The following is a 13,035-nucleotide window of genomic DNA, read 5'->3' on the forward strand; positions in this document are numbered from 1 at the left end:
AGATGCATCATATGTATTCTTATTTGTTGAAGTTAATTAAAATGACATTTTAATCTGGCGCCTTGGTATTATAAAGGAGAAAAAGTGCTGGCCCTCATCATTATCAAAGTCCCTGTTTGTAGAATATTTACTTTACTTTTGAGTTTCGTGCTTTGAAGATGACAAGTCCCACCATTCAATGCGCGCTGTTCATGCGCATGCGCAAATCAATTTCGAAACCTCCTGTGCTGCGAGTCTGAAGTCGAGGCAAATATTTCACCTTAATTCGTGCTTTTGTGTCTAGTGTGCAGAAATGGCAGCTAGATATGACAGAGCTATAACAGTGTTTTCTCCCGATGGTCACCTGTTTCAGGTGGAATATGCTCAGGAAGCAGTAAAGAAGGGCTCCACAGCAGTGAGTGTGTTTATTTGGCTACATTTGAGCCGCAGCTTTAGCGCGGTGGCTAACGGCTAGACAATTATACACTGATGACCAACTGATCGATGATTATAGCGAACCATCGCTGGATACACGACTAAATACTGTGATTGATTAAGACTGTTTTGAAGCAGCTGGGTCGTTGGCTTTATTAGCAGCGATTTCATTGATATGCTACAGCTAAGCGTGACTTGCATGTTGCAGCTAATATTAGCATGGACTGACGGTCCTGATGTAAACTAAATATATTCATATATATATATATATATATATATATATATATATATATTTTTTTTTTTTATCACATTTATGTAAAAGAATATTAAACACTGCTAATTTTCTTACAAATAAATTAAAGAACATTGGGTTTTTATCATTTTGCCGATTAACTAATCAATGAATTCACAAGTCTGGCTTTACTTTATTGGCTTCGTTTTAAACTTCACGACTGTTAAATAACCCCTAAATAATGAAATGTAGGGGTTTTTTTTCAGTTTATTTGTCATATTACGTTTTTTTGGGCTTTACTATAACTATAATTCTTGTAGTTTCGTTCTCAAGGCTGTGTGGGTGTGATGGACAAAAGTTTCGGTAGATGGCGATGTGCCCATAGTTAAACCTTAGACTGTATAAAAACAGTTAATCATGAATAAAAGTTTTCAAAACTCACTTCAACTCAACTTTTAACTTTTTTTTCTTTTTTGTAAACGTTAAACTATTCAAATGCTACAAAACTGCATATTAAGCTAACCTTGACTATTTTTTATTAATATTCTCATTAAAGGTTGGCATCAGGGGGAAGGATATTGTTGTGCTGGGTGTTGAGAAGAAGTCTGTGGCAAAGCTTCAGGAGGAGAGGACAGTCAGGAAGATCTGTGCTCTAGATGAACATGTGTGCATGGCCTTTGCAGGTAAGATTCATTCTTTTCCACCTGCACTGTGCTTGTAATCAATGGCATGAAGGGATAGTTCTGACATTATGAGGTTTATCAGTCACCATTCACTTTATTTATGAAAAAAAAACGATGCATAAAAATAGATCTTGCAACCGGGGCCTCTTGATAATTAATTAAAAACCACTGACGTGAAAGAATAATTTCTTCATTTGGACTCTACAATGCATATGAGTGATCTGATCATGTTTTTGATCATGTTTGTCCAGGTCTGACCGCAGATGCCAGGATTGTCATAAACAGAGCTAGAGTAGAGTGCCAGAGCCACAGACTGACAGTGGAGGACCCCGTTACTGTGGAGTACATCACCCGCTACATCGCCACACTCAAACAGGTGACATCCGGTTCACAAACAGACCATTTATTGGTGTAGTTCACTCAAATACATAGTTCTGTCATTTACTCACCCTCATGTTGTTCCGGTGTCCTGATATTTTATCCTACCCGTCAGATTTTCCTACCAGTGTTTACTGCGCATGCACACATCAATATTGCGTCCTTTTTCTCATGCTGAACAACAATATTTAATGTATCTGCATTACTATAAGGGTAGGTTTAGTGTAGGTGTAGACTTTAATAAAACAATCTAATAGGTAGAAAAAAAATATTTGCTGGATTCTTGTAGCTGTATCCCTTCTAGCTATAATATATAATGCATAATTACTGTATTTGGTTTACTGTAATGGTAGGTTTAGGGTTGTTATAGGTGTAGACGTTATTAATCCATAACTTAACAGAAGCATTTCCATTGTCGAATTGTAATACCCACTGTTTTAAAGGCAGGGTAGGTAAAAAAAAAAAAAAAAAAATGTATAAAAAACTTTTTTTCCAAATTTGTTTAAACTTTATTTATATATCAATACATAATTAAAATGTAAGTACTCTGAAAAAGAAAGTATAAAAATCGAGTGACTGTAGACCTCTCACGACTGTTTTAAAGACAGCTCATTATTTCCATTCACTCCACCCCCTCCCTTCTGGGCTCCTTCCAAAGCCGCTACTACGGCTCGCTAAATAATGTTATGTTAGCTATATTACGAAGCTACGTGTGCTAATGACACATGCTTCATGAAAAAAATATGTATGATCAAAATACAAAAAGAAAGATTTACCTGTCCAGCAGAAATAAAGCCATCAAGGAGTCACTTTTCAGCCCCTTGAGTTCCCTCAGTTCTCGCCATCGCTGGAAAGCCACGCCGATATAAACTCGCGTTTTATTTCTTTGTTTATCTAAAGACTTTTTGTTCATTGCCTTTTCTTGTACTGTTACTGTCTTCCTTTTTTTGCCTGGTTTGCCTTCACTAACTGCATAGGCTGGTACTGTGAATTTTGCTTGCTGTTTCTCTGCCATTGTTTTGGTATTCCTAGGATCCGTGCCTGTTGAATCAAACGTGCTGTTTCCTCAAATCAAACGTGCACGCGCAAGTGGGCAGGTCATGTGTGGCAAAAGGGTGGTTGCCATGGTTGCGAGAGAGTGACAGTCGCCTAAGCCAGCGGTTCTCAATTGCAGTCCTCGCGCCCCACTGCTCTGCACATTTTGAACGTTTCTTTTAGCGCTTCAGACATTTGTTCTATTCGAACATAAGTGCCCTGCGAAGTGGACATCACAGGATATTCAGCCATGATTCCAGTTCGAAGCGAACGTAGCTATATGTTCCAATCAAAGTGCATTGAAGTGTGCAAGACGTGAATTTAAATTGTATTGATTTACAGAGGTATATGATGTAACAGTTGTCCATGTTTAAAGACGCTGCACAGCACAAATCAGTGAATGAATGTTTCGATGTGAGGTAAACTTCAACAAATTTCCCCTGCTCAGGGAGTAGGGAGCAATGAACATTTGAAAAACAGTTCATGCACGAAGTTCCTTTCTAACGAGCTGATTATCTGAATCAGGTGTGTTAACAAAGAGAAACGTGCAAAATATGCAGAGCAGTGGGGCGCGAGGACTGGAATTGAGAACTGCTGGCCTAAGCCAATCCTATGTTTCGTCCCGAAATGGAAATAATGAGCTGTGTTTAATACAGATTAAACGGTCTAGAGTCACTCGATTTTTATACTCTTTTTATCAGAGTACTTACATTTTAATTATGCATTGATATATATAGAAAGTTGTTTATACATGTATTACCTACCCTGCCTTTAATAGGAGCTAGCAAAATCTGACGTGGTAGGACAAATCCACAGAACAAGGGATCTGTATGTTTAAATGTATTCTGTGGAACACAAAAAAGAAGACTGAAAAATGACTCTGTGTTTTTTTTCGTCTGTACGGTGAAAGTCAGGGACGTCCAATTTTATTTGGATACCAGAGTTCTTCAGAATATTATTATCGGTGTTCTGCAGAAAAGGGAAATGTTTTTAGCCACTCAAAGACACTAAAAACACCAGATCATGAGCTGCTCGTGTTTTAAAGAACACTGTATGGAGTTGCACACATTGAATTATTTAAGTCTATTGCAGCCTTTGTGATTCGATAACTGCAGTGTCATAGCGCTATTTTTGATTGATCGTGATTAATCATGGAGTAAATCATGAATTTACAGAAATTACCTTTGCAATAGTTTAAACTGTTACAGTAACTCACTCTTTTGGATATTTTGCTCTCTGTATTCATTGTGTTTTGCTCGTGCATCAGCGCTACACTCAAAGCAACGGACGCCGTCCCTTTGGTATCTCAGCCCTGATCGTTGGTTTCGACTATGATGGGACTCCACGCCTGTATCAGACGGACCCCTCTGGAACATACCACGCATGGAAGGTAAAGTGAGAGCCGTTTGTTTCAATGACATTCAGGTGTCCCTCTTTTTGTGACCATATTGAACCTCTCCTCACCGGTGTCATCAGGCAAATGCTATCGGACGCAGTGCGAAGACGGTGAGGGAGTTTTTGGAGAAAAACTACACGGATGAAGCCATCGCAAGCGATAATGATGCCATCAAACTGGCCATCAAAGCTTTACTAGAGGTAAACACCACGTACCATAGTTACATGCATTCAAAACACTCATGTCGTGAAGCTGACAGGATGTAACATGTTTGCAACTGTATATGATTTGTGATACACAGGTTGTGCAATCCGGGGGCAAGAACATCGAGCTGGCTGTGATTCGAAGAAACCAGCCCCTAAAGGTAAAACATTTGATTTATTTGATATTTTTTTTCTTCATCTATTTACAGTTGTCTTGACGACAATCTTGTAATTCGTCTAATGTTGGAGCATTCCTTTCATCTCTTCTTTCACAGATTCTGGAGTCCAAAGAGATTGAGACGCTGGTCGCCGAAATAGAAAAGGAGAAAGAGGAGGAGGCAGAGAAGAAGAAGCAGAAGAAATCTTCGTAAATCACTTATATAATTGTGTAGCTCCTCTCTTAGTTTTGTTTATATGGGCAGAAGCTCAGGCCCACACTGTACCCTCCTCCCCCCCGGCCTCTCATCTGTTAAGAGCACGGTCTCTCAGTCTTCTGCTCAACCCTCAGTATCTGTCAATATGTTTTTGTTCCAGGAAATATTTGTAAAATCAATCAAGTAATAAAAGCATGTTCAGGTTTGGGGGTTACCAAGCATGTACTTGTAGGTCCTGGTCAGTTTTCAGACTCTGCTTTTTGCTACTGCTGAGGATTCTGGGGGAATGTGCTCTTGACTGATGTTTCCTAATAAACTCTTTTGGTTTGTACAAATGGACTGATGTGTTTATATTGATGTGATGAAAACCTAAGAACATCTTTGATGATTATGATTTACAATATTAATATGGGATTTATGCGAATTCATGTACTACCGTGGTTTTATCAAGACTGGGGAATATATATACAGTATAGTTTTTTCTACATAAATATTAAGCAGCCATCACAGGAATAAATGTTAAAATATGGCTTATAACAAGTAGAATACAGTTATAAGCTTTATTGTAACTATAATATTGTACTATTGTACAATAGTTGTCTTACTGTATTAAACTTTAAAAATACAGCTGCTTTACCAGTTTGACAATGGTATTTGCTTTTGTCTGCTCAATCAGACAATTATGACAATTTAAAAATCACCCTTCATCCTCGGTTCAATATTTTACCTGTTTTGAGTTCAACAAGCTCACAAGGTTGGGCAAAATGAATGGCTATTAGGCAAGAAGACATTTTTAGTACCATTTGCCTTTAATACAGCCTTCAACTTTCTTAGGATAAAGTTATACAACTTTTGAATAGTCACCAGTTGAAAGCTGTCTATGAAACATTAACCAGTTGCTTCAGAGATGATGTAGGGAATCTGCTCCAAGTGGTTTTTACCTACTATTCTTTACTGATGAAGTCCTGACATGCAGTCCGCATACACTCGCATACTTAAAAGTAATATTTTTTGACAGTTCAATAGATGAAAATGTGAAACCCATACTGGCAATTCAATTTATTCATTGAATAAGAAATGTTTCAATAAAACAATTGACAAACAACATGTTACTGTGTTGAATCATCTTGAGTAATAAGAAAAACAGAAAAATGGAGATGCATCCCATCAAACGCCTAAACATGTTGAATCATCTATAGTTGATCAATCCAAAACAACTCCTCGATGCATAAACTTTTCCAGCATCACTGAAAGACGAAAATACATGAGCAGATTCACGGACATAATATCTGATATCTAGCATGATTTAATTTGTTAGAGGACTTCGAATAAGCCAAAAGGGGTTATTTTCTTAATATTTTTCTGATGTTGTGTGACAATAAAATGGACATGTTTAATTCTGATGTCTATGAACCACTTTTACCTCAGCTGACCTCCTCTGAGAACCAGTCCCGTCCGAATGGGGCTTTAGTAACTCAACGAGCTCAAATGTTGTTTACAATGTTCAGGCTGTTCTGCCTGAGAGGAGTTTTGGAGCGAGCGGTTTGGGAGGGAAAATGAATGTGTGCCCAAGAGTATGAATCGAGACTAGGCCTCAGATAACATTAAAAACATCTTTGTTTTCACGAGCGCACTCATGCATAATATTAATGACGGGTAAATTACCTCTGTCTTCCTCCATTTGACGTGCTGTCAGAGGGACGGAAACTTAGAACGCACACATACTCTGTGTGCCTTTGATCTGAGGCAGTTAGCAGCAGCGCATGCAGATGATGATCAAATCAATAATTAATTGAACTGAAGAGCTGCGGTCTGGAACAATTTCACTGGCTGCTCAATGAGTCCAGCTAGCACAAAATGTTTACGCATTAGTCAGAATGCAGCACCTTGAAATGCTTATTTCAAGTGTCCTAGACTGGAGAACCTCAGTCTGAGTATATGTTTATACATGCATTTTAGAAGTTCGATTTCAGTCTGAATAAAACAGTATTTTTTAAATGTTTAGTACAACTGAAAATGCACCAGTCTGTATATATATATATATGTTAGCAGCCGATCCTTTAAGTCCTGTAAGTTGCGATGTGGGGCCTCCATGGATCGGACTTGTTTGTTGGTGATCGATTGGATTGAGATCTGAGAAATTTGGAGACGAAGTCAACACCTCAAACTCGTTGTTGTGCTTCTCAAACCATTCCTGAACTATTTTTGCTTTGTAGCAAGGCACATTATCCTGTTGAATGAGGCCACAGCCATCAGGGAATACTGTTTCCATTAAAGGGTGTCCATTGTCTACAGTACAACAATGTTCAGGTAGGTGGTACGTGTCAAAGACATCCACATGGAAGGCAGGACCCAAGGTTTCCCAGCAGACGCCGGCTTGCTTTCTCATAGTGCATCCTGGTGCCACATGACGCACCTGCACCCAGCCATCCACGTGATGTAAAAGAAATTGTGATTCATCAGACTAGGCCACCTTCTTCCATTGCTCCGTGGTCCAGTTCAACAAACTGCGATGTACTGTGCTTCTGACAATTTTTTTATCAGAACCAGCATTAACTTCTGGAGGAATTTTAGATACAGTAGCTCGTCTGTTGGATCGGACCACATGGACCTCCCCCAACCCTGTCACCGGTTCACCACTGTTCCTTCCTTTGACCACTTTTGATAGATACTGACCACTGCAGGCTGGGAACACCCCACAAGAGCTGCAGTTTTAGAGATGCTCTGACCCAATTGTCTAGCCATCACAATTTGGCCCTTGTCAAACTTGCTCAAATAATTTTTCCTGCTCCTAAGTGGCAGCGCAATTAATTTCTATGGTTCAATGTTTGTGTGATGTTAATCTACAGCAGCAAAATGCTAGGGACTCATTCTAACACTCAAAAAGAAGATCACTTGTCCTCACCTACAGGTGTAACAATGTAAACTGAACAACTGAGTGAACGAATCCAAATGAATCTTTTTGGTAAACAGATTGTCACTGAAATGAATCTTGCATAAAACGTGTTTCATGTATTGTAAAAACCTGCCTTTTGATTAGAGAAAATGCACATTCTGTGCCTAAAAATCACTCTTTGCTACATTCACTGACTTTCCTAAGCCTTTATTGGCATGTGAGGCTGTGTACCTCTGAATAGTATGCGCTCACACTCTCTGAGGGGACTGTGAATGCTGCAGGCATATCAATATTTAGCTCCCAGCTTCTCATTCATAATTATTCAGAGGTAATGGAATATTTCAGAATCCTGTACCTCAGGCAAGCACACAGAGTATTTAAGTTTCTGAGGCTGAGGCGAGGCATACAATCAAGTGGGTCTTTTTTCGAGAACTTCAATTCACCTTACAAATGCAAAGGATTGCATGACAGTTGAGGACGCCTGGCAATGCTAATGAATGGAGGTAAACACTGGAATTATGACATTGTGGGTTACCCTTTATTTAATCTCATTTTAAGATTGATGATCGGGGCAGCAGTGAATCATGAGAGACATCCTGCCCCTGATCTGTTGATTTTGGCCCTTGTTATCTTGATCTTGTTGCACAAGAGACCTTGAGGGTATCTATTGTCCCATTTCTTTCAGCTTCGAACCCTCTGGCTGTTTGTACTTTCCTACTGGTCCGCTCTAGTTCTAGTGTCACAAACTGATTGGTTGGTCAGTCTCAAACTGAATTCACTTAATTTGGGCTCTGAGGAAATATCCTGCTTTGATTGGTCAGTATTGTTCTCTCGGCCAGTGTCTAGCTGTGACTGGTGGATTTTGTCGCCTAAGGCTGTATTTGTGTGATTGGTTAGTGGTGTTTTGTTCAGGGCATGCCCCGGAGCTTATATATAGACAGCTAGTGCAAAAATAATTCAGAATGACTGTATCAACAAAAAAAAAGTCATTTATAAGGAGTAAAATTGGGCAGACAGAATCAGAGGTTAAAAAAACTATATAAATTCTGTTCAGTTTCTTGGACAGGCCGATCGTTTTGTGTCTTTACACAGTGTACTGTCATGAGCCGCAGGGTTTAATTTGGTTTTGTTTGTGTATGTTTTACGACTCTCAAAGCTGTGTTTCCCATTCACCTCCATTAAAAGACTGACAGACTGCAATGGTTTGAGTTAAAAATCTTTGTTTGTATTCTACTGAAGAAACAAAGTCACTTACATCTTGGATGCCCTGGGGGTAAACGGATAAAAATAAAATTTTAATTTTTGGGTGAACTACAGTTTGAAAACACAAGGTTGGCATCTTTATACCATTTTTTTCCAAACCCAAAAAAGGCAGAGGCGTTTTTTTTTAAATATTTTTTTCCTAAAAGGCCTGTGTAATTTAAGCACAAAAACTCAAAACCATCTTTTTACTTATTAGCATTCCTCACTGCCTAAAGGAACAGGAATTCACAAATGTAAAAACTAATTAAACTAGACTAATATAAAATCATCTGGTCTTTTGTTCAGTCTTTCCTTGTCCTTTTTTCTCATATATTTTATACAATCACTAACAATAATATAGTATATTACAGATACTGATAAATCCTTCCCTTTAGGCATAAACAGTACATTACCATCAAACGTTTGGGGTCAGTACGTTTTTTTTTTTTTTTTAATGTTGAAAGAAGTCCCTTATGCTCAACAAGACTGCATTTATTTGTTAAAAATACAGTAATATTGTGAAATATAATAAAAATGTAGAATAACCATTTTCTATAATATTTTACATTTTATTTAGTGTAATTTATTTCTGTGATGGTAAAGCTGAATTTTCAGCAGTCATTACTCCAGGGTTCAGTGTAACATGATCCTTCAGAAATCATTCTAACATTCTGATTTGGAATTTTTAATATTAACATTTCTTAATTATATTAATGTTGAAAACTGTTGTGCTGATCAACATTTTTGTGGAAACGATTCATTTTCTTTCAGGAATTTCTGATGAGCAAAGTACATAAGAACAGCATTATAAATGTCTTTACAGTAATCTTTGCTGAATAAAAGTACTAATTTCTTTAAAAATTACAAATCTTACAGACCCACAATATTTGAACAGCAGAGTATCTACTGATTTTATAGCATGAAAAGAAAAATTAATCGAAGAGATGTGCTTGGTTGAGAGTTAGTGATGGCCTCAAACTCAATAATGAAATAAAACACAATATACCAATTCCCTTTCTAAAGGAGTTTACTAACATTTAAGTGACATAAGAGCAATTGTGCAATTTCATACAGCCACACAAGAAGACTTACACATGTACTTAATAAAAACCAAAACAGCATAAATGTAAAAATGACCAAATGCTCTGTACTCCAGACTGTTTATATATGTGATTGATTTTAAACACATATGTGAGCGTTTCTTGCACATCTGCACAGAATGAAGTATTAAGACGGTACACAGGATAACTCACAACAAAGGTGAATGTATGGACATGTGCAGGTACCTGGTTGGCCCCTAATCCGGGAACCTCCATAGGTTTTCTCTTATGTGGCCCCAGGGCTAACAGCGCTGCCAAATTTGCATCTCTGCGCTCCATCTGTGCCAACTCCAACTGCTGCATCTAAACAAGGGCAAAAAAAAGAGAATGTGCGTTTGAGAGGCATTCAAAAATAAAATAACTATTTCCATTGGCTCACCCAAATCCACATGGAATGTTTGTAAAAAAAACGGAAAGCTGTTGTTGCTGATGAATCATTCATTTTAGCACTATTGATTTTACAGACAAAGAACCCAAGTCGGAGGCCTGTGCAAAAACACACGACTAGATGAGTGTTACCTTGTAAACAGACACACAACTCATCCAGAGGGCTTTCATTACATTCTGTTCCCTGTTTAGCCGTAGGCTTCAATTCCAGACCCAATATTAGACTCAATTAAAATGAGCCCCCAATTAGAGAGCCTTGTCTCCAGGGTATGTGTATGTATGTGTGTGGATTTGTCTATGTGGGGCACAAATGGGACTTTATGAAGAGTATTGATCGTCCTCATTGCTATACAAAGGAGCAGAAGGAATGGAAAACATTGTGGAGGAGGGACGTATGTATTTTTATTAACACCAACACAGAAATCTCTTCTCCATCTTTGCCTTGCTGTTTCAGACGCTTTTGCTCTGGGTCTTAGCTGTTTGTGCAACTCTACACGCAAATAGTGGGGGGAAAAGCAGTACATTTTAAATGGAGACTGATTCCTGGTGTTTTTTTCCCGTCTTTTTTTGTGTCTGCTAGTTACCCGGTCAGTGCTTCTCACTCCTCTTCCTCCCTCCTCTGTTTCTCCAGTCTTTCCAGTTGCTCCATAGGATCTTCAACTGAGAGCGAATATCATTGGTCTGACTGCAGCGCCAATCATCCTCACCACAGAAAACATTAGCATCCAACAAGACACAAACTTTGAGTGTGTCAGTCAACATCAAACAGCAGTAACTACCCATTTTGCATCCATATTGCAGTGTAATTGCAGTAAAAACAATAGTTGCCTAAAACAATAACTGCATCCAAAATCACATACTTTCTCTGAGTTGGTGCTTCTTTTGAAAGAGTAGAGTACTTTGCAACCGTTAAAGTATGTTCTAGCATGAATGTGTTTTATGAATTTCATCTTGATGTATATCATTGTCATGTGACTTGTGTTATCAGTTGTGTCGCTTCAATGTCATTCACAATTCCTCTCCCATGAGATAGTTAAGTGTCCATTTGATGTGCACTTCAGAATCTCTTTGGAGGTAGGTCATCATTTTACATACTGTTCTTTGTCTAATACATAACAGGGAAGCACGCATATTTAGACCCAGCCATAGCATTGATATTTGACCATTTTGTGGTGCGGATTCCAAAACTAGCATGCCACACTTTTCGCATTTCGTAGCACTTTCCACAACCATTTGTAAGATGAAGTCTTTTTTTATTCCTTAATAACACACACACACAAAAAATCCCATCCTCCTCTGAGACAGGTTACAACTATTTGTTCAATTCTCAGACAATATTCACATGTATGAAAATTTAAACGATACATTTTGAATATGCTTATGAAAATGCTGACTACTTTTGTTATTTTGTTAAGTGCATTAAAGCTGATAAAAATCTTAACTTTAAATTCTTATTTTCTGGAAACAAACAACAACTGTACATTATGGAAATGTTTGAACTTTGCATCATCAAAACAGATAATACTTGGCTTTTTTTTGTTTGTTTTTTAGATGCAGGGCTGTGTATTATTCCTGCCCATGTAGCCTATGTGATGTCTTAAATGAACAGCATCTAACATCTCTCTGTTTGTTCTAGAAAGACTGATATATTATCAAAGTGTACTGAATTTTTTTTATTATTATTAGTAAGAAACAAGCTTTAATAAGAAATCATGAAAGTTTTATTTTTATTTTCTCAATTACTTTGTCTACTGTGTTTTTTTAGGTAAGTTTGCCTTATGAGAGATCTGTCGATGTTGTGGCACAATGGTTATCTTCTCCAGCAGGTCTCCAGAACATCAAGACAGATACTATGCACCCACCTATGCACACACAATCACACATGGGACATAGGAAACAACTTTGTGTATGGCACATTGAAGTTCTGTGGGCACAGATTGGATGTGGGCCTGATTATCACAGGAAGTGTTTCAAGAATCACATGAATCCTCCTCTAATTCAGCATTTGTACAGAAATATTTACTGCCTGACAGAAATGGAGATTGTGCAGAATTAGAGGCAAATGTCTTCCTAGAGCTGGAATCCAGATATATTTTTCCTCTGCTGTTTATATTGTATTCACATTTCCATAATGTCAGACATGCTTTGTTCCTGTTGGTCTGTTACGCTTGTTGAGTAGACAGACATCTGCAAACACTCCAATTCCATCTCATTTTTGCCCTTTCTGCTGATGCGGACTGAGTTCCTGCGAGGCCAAGTCTGTCTCTTTCATTTCCACATTCTCTCTTTTCGTCTCCTCCTCCTCCGCACGACTCCCCTACCTCCTGGCTATCTCCCTCTCTCCTTCCCTCCGCCTCTGTCGTCCTTTCTCTCCCCTGTACCGACGCTTTTTTGATCAGTGCAGCAGAGTGGATTCCTGCCACTCTGGCAACTTTGTGCGGCTCGGCAGTCATTAGCATACTGATGAAGCAGAACAGGCTCGTCAGAGATACCACTGATCAAAGACCGAGACTGCACTCGTGTGTCACAACACAACAGCGCAACATATGCCCCAAAAAAACACAGACAGGATGCCTGCCGTAGAGGCAGAGCTGAGGGAGGGAGGTGAACAGACTTTGACAAACAGAGATGCAATATCACTTTGAGTAAAGATACACTGATGTACAAAAAAAGCATTTAATGCTAGAGCTGAGGT

General features: G+C 38.4%; 1 protein-coding gene across 1 annotated transcript; it reads left to right on the top strand.

Moving 5' to 3' along the window:
• The first annotated feature begins 192 nt into the window (after positions 1-192).
• On the top strand, positions 193-5,050 carry LOC132092601 (proteasome subunit alpha type-7). The gene is made up of 7 exons (XM_059498902.1): positions 193-394; positions 1,203-1,329; positions 1,581-1,705; positions 4,010-4,132; positions 4,219-4,338; positions 4,440-4,502; positions 4,617-5,050. Exons 1-7 carry the CDS (start codon positions 293-295, stop codon positions 4,710-4,712), a joined length of 756 nt encoding a protein of 251 aa, XP_059354885.1. The 5' UTR covers positions 193-292; the 3' UTR covers positions 4,713-5,050.
• Positions 5,051-13,035: the final 7,985 nt, after the last annotated feature.

The sequence above is a fragment of the Carassius carassius genome, chromosome 18 (assembly GCF_963082965.1).
Source record: "Carassius carassius chromosome 18, fCarCar2.1, whole genome shotgun sequence".
NCBI classification, from domain to species: Eukaryota; Metazoa; Chordata; class Actinopteri; order Cypriniformes; family Cyprinidae; genus Carassius; species Carassius carassius.